At 37.7% G+C, this 13,833-nt stretch overlaps 1 protein-coding gene across 9 annotated transcripts in view; it reads left to right on the top strand.

The window, feature by feature from the left end:
- The window catches only part of ptprk (protein tyrosine phosphatase receptor type K), a 106,609-nt gene that overhangs the window by 84,843 nt on the left and 7,933 nt on the right, over window positions 1-13,833 (top strand). For 2 of the 9 annotated variants that reach the window (XM_085382849.1, XM_085382846.1), the window contains 11 exons: window positions 2,284-2,313; window positions 5,024-5,184; window positions 5,747-5,782; window positions 8,611-8,798; window positions 9,235-9,334; window positions 10,207-10,283; window positions 12,081-12,117; window positions 12,257-12,354; window positions 12,712-12,828; window positions 13,093-13,247; window positions 13,372-13,507. In XM_085382849.1, coding sequence (XP_085238975.1) covers window positions 2,284-2,313; window positions 5,024-5,184; window positions 5,747-5,782; window positions 8,611-8,798; window positions 9,235-9,334; window positions 10,207-10,283; window positions 12,081-12,117; window positions 12,257-12,354; window positions 12,712-12,828; window positions 13,093-13,247; window positions 13,372-13,507 — 1,135 coding nt within the window. Of the gene's footprint in view, window positions 1-2,283; window positions 2,314-5,023; window positions 5,185-5,746; window positions 5,783-8,610; window positions 8,801-9,234; window positions 9,335-10,206; window positions 10,284-12,080; window positions 12,118-12,256; window positions 12,355-12,711; window positions 12,829-13,092; window positions 13,248-13,371; window positions 13,508-13,833 lie in introns of all 9 variants that reach the window. The other 7 variants (XM_085382848.1, XM_085382847.1, XM_085382853.1 and 4 more) reach the window with 7 other exon arrangements.

The following is a 13,833-nucleotide window of genomic DNA, read 5'->3' as shown; positions in this document are numbered from 1 at the left end:
CTAACCTTTTACTTGTACAGCACAATAGCTCTGATAAGAATCAGAGACCAGAGATGTGTCGGTGTAGCAGTTTGGCCTGTATTGTTAATTTGGTGCAGAGCTCCACTATGTGGTGGATAGTGACAGTTACAGCCTGAGCATGCTTTACAATAGGTACATCTTTACAGTAGATGAAGACAGAAGTTAGAATAAAGCTCTGATAGATTTTGTAGAAAATACAGAGAAAATGCACAGACGTATTCATGGAATATGCATGTATAGCTGCCTTGCGTTTATGAAATATCATGGTTTTAGTCCCACTTTTCCACATTCACTACGAGTAAAACATATGTATACAACAACATCAGTATTGCTGCAGTCATAGTATAATCTCAAGACATTTTTGAAAACTAGTAAAATATGACGATAATCAGAACCTTAATGAAATAAATGAATCCCTGAATGTGATTTTTACCATTTCGTTAACAGTGTTGGAAAGTTGGAAAAGCAGTGACAAGAAACAGCGTTTTAATATAACCTTCTTAGTCTTGGATCCACTGTGAAGCTCCATTAGGCTAAATTTTGTCTGACTACTTTTGGGAGAATGTGTGCTCATGTGTATGTGTTTGCATCTGCATTTATAATTTATGTAAATGCGCCAGCATGCATGTAATAATTAACAATTCCTAAAAAAAATTTGTTTTTTCTGCGATTTTAACTTTTTACTTACAATAGTTGAGGGAGTGCACACTTGAAAAAGAATAATTAGAAATAATTAAGAATAATTAATTTCCACTAACAGAGACCCTGAAAATTCAGTAAAACTATTCACATTAATCGTTTGGCTTACCTATTAGTTATTATGACTCATCCTCAATTTAAGAAAACGTCTCAGGAGATTTTGCTTTCCTCTGAAAAAAATTGAAGGACTACATCTTGGCACAAGCCTTAAGAGAGCAACCAGGAAGAGTCTCTCAGTTACAACCAATCATAATTACACTCAGCAAATCAAAAACAATTACAGACATTAAATCACAGCCAGTAATGATCTCTCATCATCAGAGAACTTTGCTCTTGTGGCTCCTGACCTCCATATTTTTCTTCTAATTTGCGTAATGAATTAATGCGAGCCAGCGTCCATGCTGCAGCTTTAGTGTGAAAGTGCAATTGTAAGTGATGATCAGAGGAGCTGAGCTTAAAGTGTAGGGTAGATGGTCCATTTGAAATGTGTTTTGCAGGAGCTACTACCACTGTGTTTTGCGGGGTGTTTATTTTTGTCACATCTAACAGTATTTGAAACACTGTGTGCACTCAATGGCTTGATTGCTGTTACTCATTTAACTTTTTTCATCCCTTGAGTATTGGATTGGATTTAGTATGTGGTATTGTTGGGGCTTTGAAGCTTAATGTGGAGTTATGCATTTCACATAAATATGCTTGATAGTATAAAATAAGGCTGTTTATACAAGGAGTGCAAGAGCTCCTGTATGTTTTAGCAGCTTGAATCACAACACAAAGACAGCACACTGAGGTCCCATTTACTTCCCATTTACAACACACACAAATAATTTGTGGCAACAACTTAAAGTGACATGTTCATTCTGGTATTTTTACACACATTTCTACTGGAAGTTTGACGAGTTATGCATCATTAGTGCTCTAGATTTTTGTGATTTTTTTTTTTAATTTAATAGTTTTCTCTTCCATAAAGGTTTCTGGGGAGATCAATCTTCATTGTCATTAAACCTTTACGACTTTGAACAATAATACTGCATCTTTAAAATAGTGGGACATGATGACATTGCAGTGACATCATGCTTGCTTTACAGGAAGCGAGCTGCCTGGTTTTACAGATTGGATAGCTTTGTGTTAGTTTTCATTTTGTAGGAGTGCGTAAAAAAAGATCATTGGCTGATTAGGGTTAAATCTCTAATCGGGCCATCGGGTTAGAGTAAAAAGTAAAGTTTTAAAATACTGCATGAATATTTTTAAATGGCACAAAAAATAAAGAAAAGAGAAAAGAAAGGCTGCATGGTGATAGGTTGATATTGGTGAGTTGTTATTCAAGTTTCGTAGCTTGTTTTGTACTATTTATTTAGCGTTAGCCTTTGGTTCTTTTTTTTTCTTAATAAGAAATAGGTACTTTAGCTAATATGGCACCCCTTGCATGACCCTCAAGTTTTAGCAATCAAAGGGTGTTTTCTTCTGTTTTTGTTGTTACTGGTTGAGACAGGACAGTTTTGTCCTAATTTGCATATTCCCTTGTGTCTCACTCTTTGCTTTCTGATTGGCTCACAACCCCAGGAGGACCTACTATTCATACTCTTATTACCTGTAAGTAAACAACCAATCAACAACCAGCTCATCCAGCTGCTGTTATCTTATTGGGCGAATTATTAGTGGCTAGTTGTTGTTATTTTTAAAGATGCAGTATACTTTTTTCAAGACAAAACACATTTTCAGCTCTGACCAACCAGCCAAAGTCATCCTCATTGACGCCTCACCAGGGAGGGGGTCAGTTCACTTTCATGTCAATCTGTTCAGGATTTCAATTAATTCCTTCTTGTTTAAATGATTTTGATATTTTCAAAATATCGAAATTGTCTTTCTTTTTTTTGTTTTTACCAAGAGAATGTTGATGATTTCCTGTCTAAAAAGTCCAAGCAATGAATGAGTGCAAGAATTTATTTGAAGGACTGAACTGAGAGTGAATTGATCTCAGCCCTGGTGTCCTCTACATGCTCCAAAGTTGCTCTGAAGCAGGCTTAAGAAGGCCAAAGTTGGCCATAAACCAGACCCAAGCAGGCCAGAGTGGGACGGCACAGGCCTGAGCGTGTTATTTGAAAAAAGAATGCTGCACTTGTGACTTGTAGCTCTTTGTGTGCATGTAGTCATGTGATCATCCATCCGCCCATCAAGTCACAGGTATCATGGTAAAGCTCTGCTGCACATGTTCAGTGTCTCTCTCTCTCTCGTCAGTGGATCTGAACTAGTTGGTTTCCTATTTGGGATACGTGGTCTATGATTTTGTGTGGGTTGTTCTTATGATGGTTTTTTCTTCTTTTTTGGTTTACGTCTTTCTCTACCCAGGCCATTATGGGCTCTGACCAAGATGGATCATGAATCAATTATTTGTACTGCCTCAGATATTTTAATTCACTCTCATTGCTTCTTTTTATTCACAATCACCAGACTAAAAATCAAGATGTGCTGAGTATCAATGCAGGACTGTACCTTAACGTTCCCGTGGAGTAGTTTAATGAAACATTTCTTTCTAAACTAGGATGACTGCTTTGCTGATTTTTTTGAACTTGCTACAACCACTGCTTTTTACTGTTTACCATTAAGTAGCAGTTTTCTAATATTACATCTATTAAAACACATTATCAGGAACAAAATTTTGGTTCTACAGTGTCTCCTTTTTTCCTAACATAGCTAGTCTAAGCCATCCATTTATTCCAGTGCACCTTAAGAAGTTGGACGTGTTCCTCATCAGTGAAGACATTCTGCCTGGTGTCTTGGAATTCATTTGCAATTTTAGTAATTAGGCGAGTTCATTAGACATTCATGCATTTTTATGAATTCATACAGAACTTCAAATTAATTCGCAGTTCAAGTGTGAATATCAGAAAATAATGACAATGTTAAAAAGAAAAAGTAGATCCATTCTAGGTCCGGTCTCAGCTTCACCTTTCTTTTTCTTTCTCACTCTCCTTTCTTCTTATATATACAACATATTGAGAAAGTACTCAGCATGTGGTGGTTTATATAGTTTGCAAATATTGTAATTCTATGACAAACACACACACACAAGTAGATACATTTGGTCAATAGTTCAATCTATGTTTCTACTGAGTGTGTGTGTGTGATCTCAGAGGTGGAGATGGTGTAAGTTGGGGTCAAGAGGTAAAATATGCACAATAAACAGCATGCTTTCTATCAGTCAGAGCTGTACATTGCATCAGTTTGACAGCAATCAAAAACTGATTGGTAGCCAATAAAATGCACACGATGTTATTGCCTCTGCCTACAGGCTCTCTGTGTTTCAGCTGTAGAGATTTTCTTGTATACCGCACAGAAATGTAATAACTAAGAGCTGTTGTCTTAACTGATGTGCATCTACGGCTCTGGGTACATAATGTTCCTGCATGATGTGTCATGCTCGACATAATAAGTCCTTAAAAGTGTTTCCCTGCAACTTTGTATGTTGAAAACACCGAAAGATTAAATATGAAAATGATTTGATCTTGATATCTATTTAATCAGGTACCAGACTGATGATAAAAAGTAATTTCTCATTACTCTGATTGTTTGTTTGTTTTTCAAATTGTGAAAGCAAAACATTTTAATTCTAAAATTCACAGCAGCTGGTAAAGCTGCATAAGAGATTGAAAATCAGTGTCCCACCCTTCATAACTGACTATTTGTGACACGACTAGTTCAAGTTCTACTATTTACATGGTGATAACTGTTGGTTGGTAAATGGTTTTCCTTAAGGGTTCTGTGCATTCTAGCTCAAACCTTGCTTCTGTTTTAGTGGGATTCACCTGAACTTTGCTGTCAGATGAAAACCAAAGAATTCATACAATTTGAAAAAATATGTAATTAGTTTCTATTATTATAGTCCTAGTAAAATAGGTTCATACAAGTAAAAATGGAGGGAACGGTAAAGTTTAGAGGCTTTCATCTGACAGCTGTAAGCTACAAAAAAAGATCTTCCTTGGTTTGAATTAGATGCTGCAGTATTTTCCCTTTGCTCCTTTTGCTGAGCCTGTTAAATGCTGCCATATACAAAAAAGCCTCTCCTCTACCTTCCTTGCTTGTTCTCTTCTCTTTCCTTCTTCTCTTTTTTTTCTCCCTGCCTTTCTTCTCTTCTCCCATTTCCTTATTGTTGGTTTCAAACTCTGCATCTTGAGTCAGCAGCCCCAGCCAAAAAGTGATCCAGCTGCTAGATTCTCTCGTTCTTGCTGTGGCTTCAGGCTTCCTCATGTTTGTGTATTTGTTTTTCACAATTCCTGACTGTCTGTCTATCTCCCTCTAACAGGAAACTGGCAAAAAAACGTAAAGATGCCATTGGAACAACACGGCAGGAAATGACACACATGGTGAATGCTATGGACCGCAGCTATGCTGACCAGAGCACTCTGCATGGCGAGGACCCCATGGCTGTGACATTTATGGACTCTCACAACTACAACAACAGATGTAGGTTCATAAAATCAAGGTTTTACAAACAAAAAAACCCTTAATTAAATGGCTCTTACATTCTGTTTTCCTATCCATCTTCTGTCCACACTAATTAGAGATGAATCTTTGCAAAGATCAGGGTTATTTTTATCAACAGCCAAGCTCCTGTTCAGAAGCTGCAACAAACAATTATTAATGCAATTAGTTAAAATTTTAGCAATCAAGTATTTTTTATTCAATTGTCACTTTTATAACAATAAGCAGAAAAATAATTAGTCATTTGTTTGCCAAACAAGGATCTAACCTGCATTTTGTTTTGCCTGGAAAAAGACTTAAATGATGGACCAAAGTCATATCTAAATCATTGCTAGTTAAGGTTCTGTCTATAAGTCAATTCACAACAGCTCACAGTGAAAACAGGACAGCATAAATGTAGAACTCATACATGACAGCGATGAGAAAAAAAATGATGAAAATAGTAAGGTCTTGCCAGAATTTGTGATTTGTCTCAGTTGTCCTCATCTATGCTTTAGTAAATCTGAAATTTTAATATGTTTCCTGGCCGTGTTTCCTCCTGCAGTGCCCAACGATCCTCTGGTTCCCACTGCTGTGTTAGGTGAGACTTCTAGTGTTGGATATGTCACATGTATCACCTCTAGTGATCACCTACCATCATCAATTAGACCCTGCGCTTGTAACCCTAGCACGTATTATCCCGTCTGTTTTGTGTCCATAACTGAAGTCTATAGTTAGAGCTGTTGGATATAGTCAAACGTATGTTATAGTGACCTTTGACAAAAGTATGCCTTTCTTGGATGTTTCTGGAGCATTAGGTTTTTAATACTCAAAAGACAAAAAAAAAAATGACCAAAAACAAATCAAGGAAAATTTAAAGAGGTATAACAGATTAGAATATGTGAAGTTGGCAAAGCTTTATGTTCATCTTTTATATTTTTCTGCCAACTCTCTGTGTAGAACATGTCTGGTGTAAAAAAAAACCTCCAACAGCTAAGCACTTCATCTGTCATCCTGCGTTTTCCCTTTGGTTCAGTCATTCCCGATTCCAGCCATGGTTTCTGTTTCCTGCTGCGAGTTATTGATATTCACAGTAATTGCCATCATTCTCCCTTAGAGACCTCATTATTTCCACAGTTTTGAGTTGTTTTAAGCCGTGCCATTTTGTCTCCCAAAAATGACAGAAAAGAAGGCTTAAAAGGAGGAAGACAATTTGTCATGTTGCCACAGCAAAATGACTGCTGATTAAATCTGTGACAACACTGAACAACTTAGTGCCTGCAGCCTTGTCTCTCTGGCAGAAGTTTTTCTGTGCAATGGATCTAGAAGTCTACTTGAGTATCTACCATCTGTGTTATTCCCTGGACTTGTTTTGTGCTGAAACCCTGCTCTGAGTGTCTGAATCGTGAAATATGTAGCTTTTGGCTAGTTGGATGTTTCTCTAGCTTCAATGTTGCAGTGCAATGTGTTTATCTGTAGTTGAGTCTAGTGTTGACACTGCAGCATGATGTGGAGTTCTGAAATACCCTTAAGGGGTTCACAAACCACAGTGCCACCAAACTGTGTTAATTAACTGTTCCATAGCCTCTAATTTGGAGTGAAGGCTGCAGTTACAATCTGTCTTGGCCAATCACTTCACAGAGGAAGAAGAACTAGCAGGAAGTAACAAATTAAGAGGCGGTGTCGGGTCAAGTTTACTGTTAATTGCCGTGACGAGGGCTTAACAAACCTTTAACAATCAGTAATGAGCTAACATGTCCTCAGAGCAGAGAAAAGCATCCGTTGGATGAAATAAACAGTGTCAGTTAATAAACAGCGGTGAAGATGAAATCAGCCGCTTCTGCTCCAACCCTGAGCTACTGCATTATTTAACCTGTCAGTCTGTACATTACAACTGTCAAGTCACATTTTAACCACAGCGCACTTTGAAGTTCTGCAACTGTTTAACCCCAGTTATAACCTCCAAATGAACTACCTCCTAAAATGTACAAGTTTCAAAATCCAAATAAAATTAAATCAGAGGGGCGGTACTCACACATGTAAAATATACCTCTAAATTTCTGCAATATACCACAACCATTCCTGGAGTATAAAAAGCCCAGTGTGAAAATCTTTGATGTTAATCTAAACCTTCTATAAAAACTCTCATCAGTTTACAACATTTCCTCTTTTCTCATTACAAAGATGTGATATCGACCTAGTGATTTGGTTGTAGTGTACAAGCTTAAAAGCTTTGCTTTGCCACCTGCTGGTCACTGCTCCATTTGAACCTTTCCTCCACCACTGATGAGATAAAGGGGACATTCCTGATTAAAAACAGGCCATATAAACAAATAAAAACAATAACAATAAATAAAAACTAATAAATAACTCACATGGGCTTATAATATTAGTTCAATTTAACCTCTCACCATATATGGCCCACATCTTGACGTGCACAAAGTGGGCAGAAAAACACACTTTGGGAATCACTTACGTGTATTTTCAGCTGCTCCCTTTTGCCCACTACAGCAGATGGATCCACTTGTTTTATTTGGCATCCTTCCTACTTATGGAGGCTTGTGACCCTCCGTGGCTGGGTCTGTCTTGCCTCCCAGTCTCAAACCAGGGATCTTTTGCATGTAAGGTGTTAACTACTACACCACAGAGACAGTTTTGGGAAGCACTCCTATAGCTCTTGATTGCTTATTGGGGATTGAGTTAGTTATTTTATTCCACATTTAAAAAACAGATGTTTTACTTCTTTAAATATATTTGCAGTGTGTTTGAAAGGTTTAGAACAGCAGAATGCAACAAATGTTTTAATCTGCTGTGAACGTGGTTGTTTATTGTGAACTAAATGACATTGCAGTGAACATCCACCTCACAATTCATTTTAAGATATTCCTCATGTTTTTCAGTTTCTGCATCTTGTGGCAATTTTTGGTCCTTTTTGTACGACATCATCTAAAAATTCTCTGTATCCATTTCATCCATCGTGGAAAGTCCTTATAAACAAATCCAAACTGTTAAACTAACCTTTAGTCTCGCTAACAAATCCACTTATCCTGCAGTCTGACTAGCCCTTTTTGCTCTTTTCTTTTCCTGCTGCTTTGACATGTAGTTCCAATCACAGGTGAGTATAAACTGAGAAAACAAAGTGGCAAATGTTTGGTTTGGTTTGAGGAAATGCACTGTTTTCTTTTTGTAAGGTAGAAACTGGTACAGATTTGGGAAGATTGGGAAAGCTTGTTGCGTTTGTATAGATCAGTACAAGTATCTTTCCACACGTGCCGTTTCAAGGTACAAATAAGAGTTTACATGTTTTGGTATCTATGTTACCCATTATAGGGGTCATAAAATAAAATATTAATGAAGATAAAATAAAATGAAGGGAAGATATTTTGCGAATTATCAATTAACCGTACCTTATTTTGTCTCCTGTTGTAGATGAGAACCACACTGGCTCTGCAGCCGAGAACAGCAGGCTTCTAGATGTTCCTCGGTATCACTGTGAAGGAACTGAGTCTCCTTATCAGACAGGACAGCTCCACCCAGCCATCAGAGTGGCCGATCTCCTGCAGCACATCAACCTAATGAAAACATCTGACAGCTATGGCTTCAAGGAGGAATATGAAGTAAGATTATTATCTGTACTGTTGACACTAGAGCTTGTAATATTAATTACAGAAGAGGCAAAAGTATTATTAGTAGCAGGAAATGATGTATTTTAATGTGGAGGCTGACACAGAAGTATTATTTCTAAAATCAATACTGCTCTATTTAATGTTTTGGCCTCACATTAAAATGAAAAAATGACTACCAGGTCTAAATTGCCTCTTAATTTGAGGGTACCTTCTGCTCCATCGACTGAACAATCAATGAGACACAAGCCATTTTTATGGTCATTTTATTTTAATGTCTAATAAGAATTTGCTAGTTGAATCAAACCAGTCGAACAAAAGTCGAAAAGCACCTAAGTACCACTTTCCTCTCAGATATATGCAATAGTACAGAAGTGTTATTTTTAAGGATCCATGACATCTAATTGTATTTTTATTACTTCGTGTGTTGTTGGTGATACAGAGCTTCTTTGAGGGCCAGTCGGCCTCCTGGGACGTGGCCAAGAAGGAGCAGAATCGTACCAAAAACCGCTACGGGAATATCATAGCATGTAAGCAAGACATCTGCGTTACTGCATTTTAAGTCATAGAGCTTTACAGGAAGAAGAGAAGAAGAAATTGGGAGCAGAAGTAAGTGTACAGCCTGCAGAATTAAAGGTTTAAAATCAAGACAGGACCAAAGAAAAACCACCTTTGTAAGCAACAACAAAAGAATCAATGAGCAACATCTTCAAAAGCTCAATCACCTCTTCAGCCTCTGCCTTGACTCTAAGAGTTTTCCTTGTGTTCCTTGAGTCCCCAGACTCAGAAAAATTGAGTCACAAAAGGGTCTCATGCTACTTACTTGCATACATACGTAACCATGCTTATTGACAGCTGTTGTAATTTTATTGGCATGATTTATTTGTATATAGAACGTTACATATAATCTGTTGTTTGTATTATCATGTAAAATAATGAATAAAGCAATACAAAGAGGTTGCTGCACCAAAAATCTTCCACCTTCCTTCACAGTTTCACTTCCATTCATTGAGTAGTTAGCGAGGATTGGCAGACAAGTGTTTTCTTGCAAAGTACGGATTACTGTGTAGCAATCTGCTAGCAACCAAAGAAATCGCAAGGTTTTGATACAGAACTGTAAACCTACCGACTAAAAACAACCTCTGACTCACCATCCGATTGGGAAATACAGATTTTTGCCAAGTTGTCTCTAGACTAGTCTGTGTGACTCCGTCCGAACCGAACACCTTGTTAAATTATTTTATTAAATCCCAACTACACACTGAATAAAAAAATAGAAAGCCAAAACACGAAATTCAGAAAAACAGCAAACCATGAAAACCTTGAAATAAAAATTCTTTAACAGCAAATCACCTTTCTTACCTGTCTGTTTCTGCTGCTCTCTCACACACTGTTTTCTTAGATGACCATTCAAGGGTTATTCTGCAGCCCATAGAAGACGACCCGTCCTCCGACTACATCAACGCCAACTACATCGATGTAAGTGGAAACGCATCGAATGCTACTATTGGCTCCCAACGAAACCAACGAAACCACACTCCCTCGCTCGTATGTCAGGCCTCTATACCTTGATTGCGTCTACCAGTCATTCATCATACCATTTTATGCATCCAGCCATGCAGAAAACACATCATACATGCAGTACATGTGTCTGTCTCAGGTGTCGGTCTTGTTGTCTTTCTTTCAAGTGTCCCCATCAATTCACCTGTCCGTCCAGAACTGAATAAGTTATCTGATTTATATGTACAACATAACGGATTTTAAGTCATCATTTGGATTTAGCAAACTCGTTTTCCAGGAGACCAGAAAGAAATCCATTTAAAGGAGTGACTTTAAGAACTGACAGTGCTAGTTAGTGAGCTTTAGAGGTGATGGTCAGCAGGTTTTGTTACTGTTGGATGGACCCAGCAGTTTTGTGCATTTGAGTAGTTTTTTAAGCTAAGCTAAGCTAATCAGATTCTAAGGGTAGCTTAATTTCTAGCATTTTTCTTGACTTGAGTCACTTTTAACTGTTCGACAAACCTATTCAGCTGCCTTATACATCTATATACAATTAATTTTCCATCTTTTGCTTCATCTATTACTTGCCTATTGTTTCTGCATTCACCCACGACACAGTCTTCATCAGTTCATCCATTTTCTGTCATCTCTCAACAATCATCTGCACACCAGTCACTACGACTCACATTGTGCTTTTTTAATGCTAGTATGCTTATCATAAGCTCCACTGTATTATAATTTACTGTCATTAAAACTCTTGCATGCATTCTACCACTCACATTAAGCTAGAATTAGAATGAATAGAGTGGGCACTCCCTAATCTTTGTTGGCACAACAAAGGCAGCTGTCACACAATTTGAACTGCACCCAAAAGACGGAGAAAGCTGGAACATCAGTATGTGATGGTGGTTAAATGAGATTGTGATATGCCAGCTTTCTGAGTCTTTTTGGTTCTATTGTGCTCTCCATGGAAGATGGTCAAATTCCATTAGGGAGTGTCCTCTCTATTTAGTCTAATTTGGAGTTTTAGATCACATTTTTTTTCTGCATGTCCTGATCAAACTTCCATTATGTCAATGCAGCTTTTCTTTTTTCTGATTGACACTCACTGACATTGTTGTGCTTTCTTTCTTTCTTTCTTTCTTTCTTCCACTCGTTCTTTCTGCCTGTGGCTTGGGCTATAGATTTGGCTGTACAGGGATGTAAGTATCACTGTGGTCTTGTTCATAAATGCCCCTGAACAATTACACCTGCTCACCTGTACATCCATGAACCAGTCCTTATGCATCAAGACATGATGTGTATCCATTTTGAGATGCTGGGGCATCCTTTGCATGACTGATCGCACTTCATCTTGGCCACCAACCACCATCTTTGCATCTCACTGTTTGGTGTCAATTTGCATATGCATATTCACCACTTGTGTCTTAATTGCTTTAATGACAACTTAATAAGTGGTTGTCATAGCCCACGGCACACCTGGCAGTTGTTGTAGATGTCAAGTAGTAGTTTTTAAGTGGAAAGGAAAAATGGTGAGATGACCAACTTTGCACATTTTAACATGAATTCAACAGTATGCAGTGCAACTCAAGTATGGAGTCAGCTAAAAACGAATTTCATCAGTCTGTCAGAAGTTTTCTCCTGTTGTAGATGAAAGTGAGGTAGTAAGGTAGTTTAGTGTAGAAAGTTATCATTTCCAGCCGTGATAAAAGGTTTTAGAATTTGACACGATTATGTTTTCAGCTCATATTAAGGACTGTGGTGTTCTGTTTGCAGGGGTACCAAAGACCAAGTCACTACATTGCTACACAGGGTAAGATGCTGCACCACACTCAATTACATGCAGGAATTCTGCATTACTGCTGTTTTATAGCATAGCAACTATTTAATCACAAATTGTAACCGTACTTACAGCAGAATAAAGTGTAAGTATACTCTGCATCTATGCGTAGGTCCTGTTCATGAGACAGTGTATGACTTCTGGAGGATGGTTTGGCAGGAACAGTCAGCCTGTATTGTGATGGTAACCAATCTGGTGGAGGTTGGAAGGGTAAGTTGCTCGTTTTTCTACACTCAGTTAATTTCAGTTGGTAACTTTATTAAAATTACTATTACTTAGTCAAAACTATCCAAATCTCATTTTTTTTAAATTCAGCAATGTCCACTGCAGTGCTATTGCAAATACCTGTATATTTACAGTTAGGTAGGAAAATTGCAAGAATGTTAGTGTGATGTCTCTGTCAACAATCCTGTAAAATATACTCTCTAAATTATGTATAACATATTTGGTTTAAAAGTGGCATTTTTCATATTGGCATCATATTAAATATCATTATGCAAAAAAAAGCTATATTTGCTCCTTGATTCAAGCTTGTCTTTATTTTTTCATGGCTTTTTTTCTTTCTAGGTTAAGTGCTATAAATACTGGCCAGATGATGCTGAGGTGTATGGAGACTTCAAGGTGACTTTTGTGGAGGTTGAACCACTCGCTGAATATGTGGTTCGCACATTTACACTGGAGAGGGTGAGTAAAACTTGTTATAATCTAGCAAAAATTAATATTTTGTATTCATTTTGCATTTTGCTTTGATGTAATTTATGCAAAAAACTCAGGTAGAGGTGTAGCTGCACCTCTAGCTGTTGACACAGACTTGGTTTTGTTTATCGTCCTCCTTGTAGCTTCAACAAAACCAGTTAATAAGTTTGAGACATATCTAGAAAAGGTGTTTATAGAATAAACACATTTCATGAAATTTTACTTAAAGATGTTTTTTTTGTCTTTACTCAGCGTGGTTTCAATGAGGTCCGCGAAGTCAAGCAGTTCCACTTCACAGGCTGGCCTGATCATGGAGTTCCATATCATGCCACAGGACTTCTTTCCTTCATCCGCAGAGTTAAAATGTCTAATCCACCTTCTGCTGGGCCAATTGTGGTCCACTGCAGGTATAAAAATGAATTATTAGAAAATAAACATTCATAGTCAAAACAAAATGTTTTCTCTCCCAATGACGGACATAGAGAAAGATCTATAAAGTTAAAATTTGTGTGCTTCACTTTCTGTCTGCAGTGCTGGAGCAGGGCGCACAGGATGTTTCATAGTCATTGACATCATGTTGGACATGGCAGAGAGAGAAGGAGTGGTCGACATCTACAACTGTGTGAAGGCTCTTCGCTCCAGGAGGATCAACATGGTACAGACTGAGGTGACTGCATTACCCATCCTCCATCTGCATCCACATTTTTAATATAGACGTAGGTAAAGCTTGACTTCAAACTCAGCCATCAGCATGGTACGGGCTGAGGTGACAAGGTTTTATGTAGTTACCTATTTTCCATGCATGCATGAAAATATCACCTCATTAAGTTCAATTCGTCAGCTTTCACTTCTGTGAATGTAACACTGACAATAAGTAAAAGTCATACATAATTTTCATATTTAAAGCTTACTCTGGAGCCCTCTTGTGTTAGTAAAAAAAAAAATCACTATCACGTTGAACTGTTCTCTGAGGAAGCACATTCATCTGTCACT

This window comes from Rhamphochromis longiceps, linkage group LG15 (genome assembly GCF_057381845.1).
Source record: "Rhamphochromis longiceps isolate RC_006_pf linkage group LG15, R_longiceps_female_GT1.1, whole genome shotgun sequence".
NCBI lineage: Eukaryota > Metazoa > Chordata > Actinopteri > Cichliformes > Cichlidae > Rhamphochromis > Rhamphochromis longiceps.
Note: the sequence above shows the minus strand (reverse complement) of the source record. Positions and strands in the feature narration are given on the sequence as shown.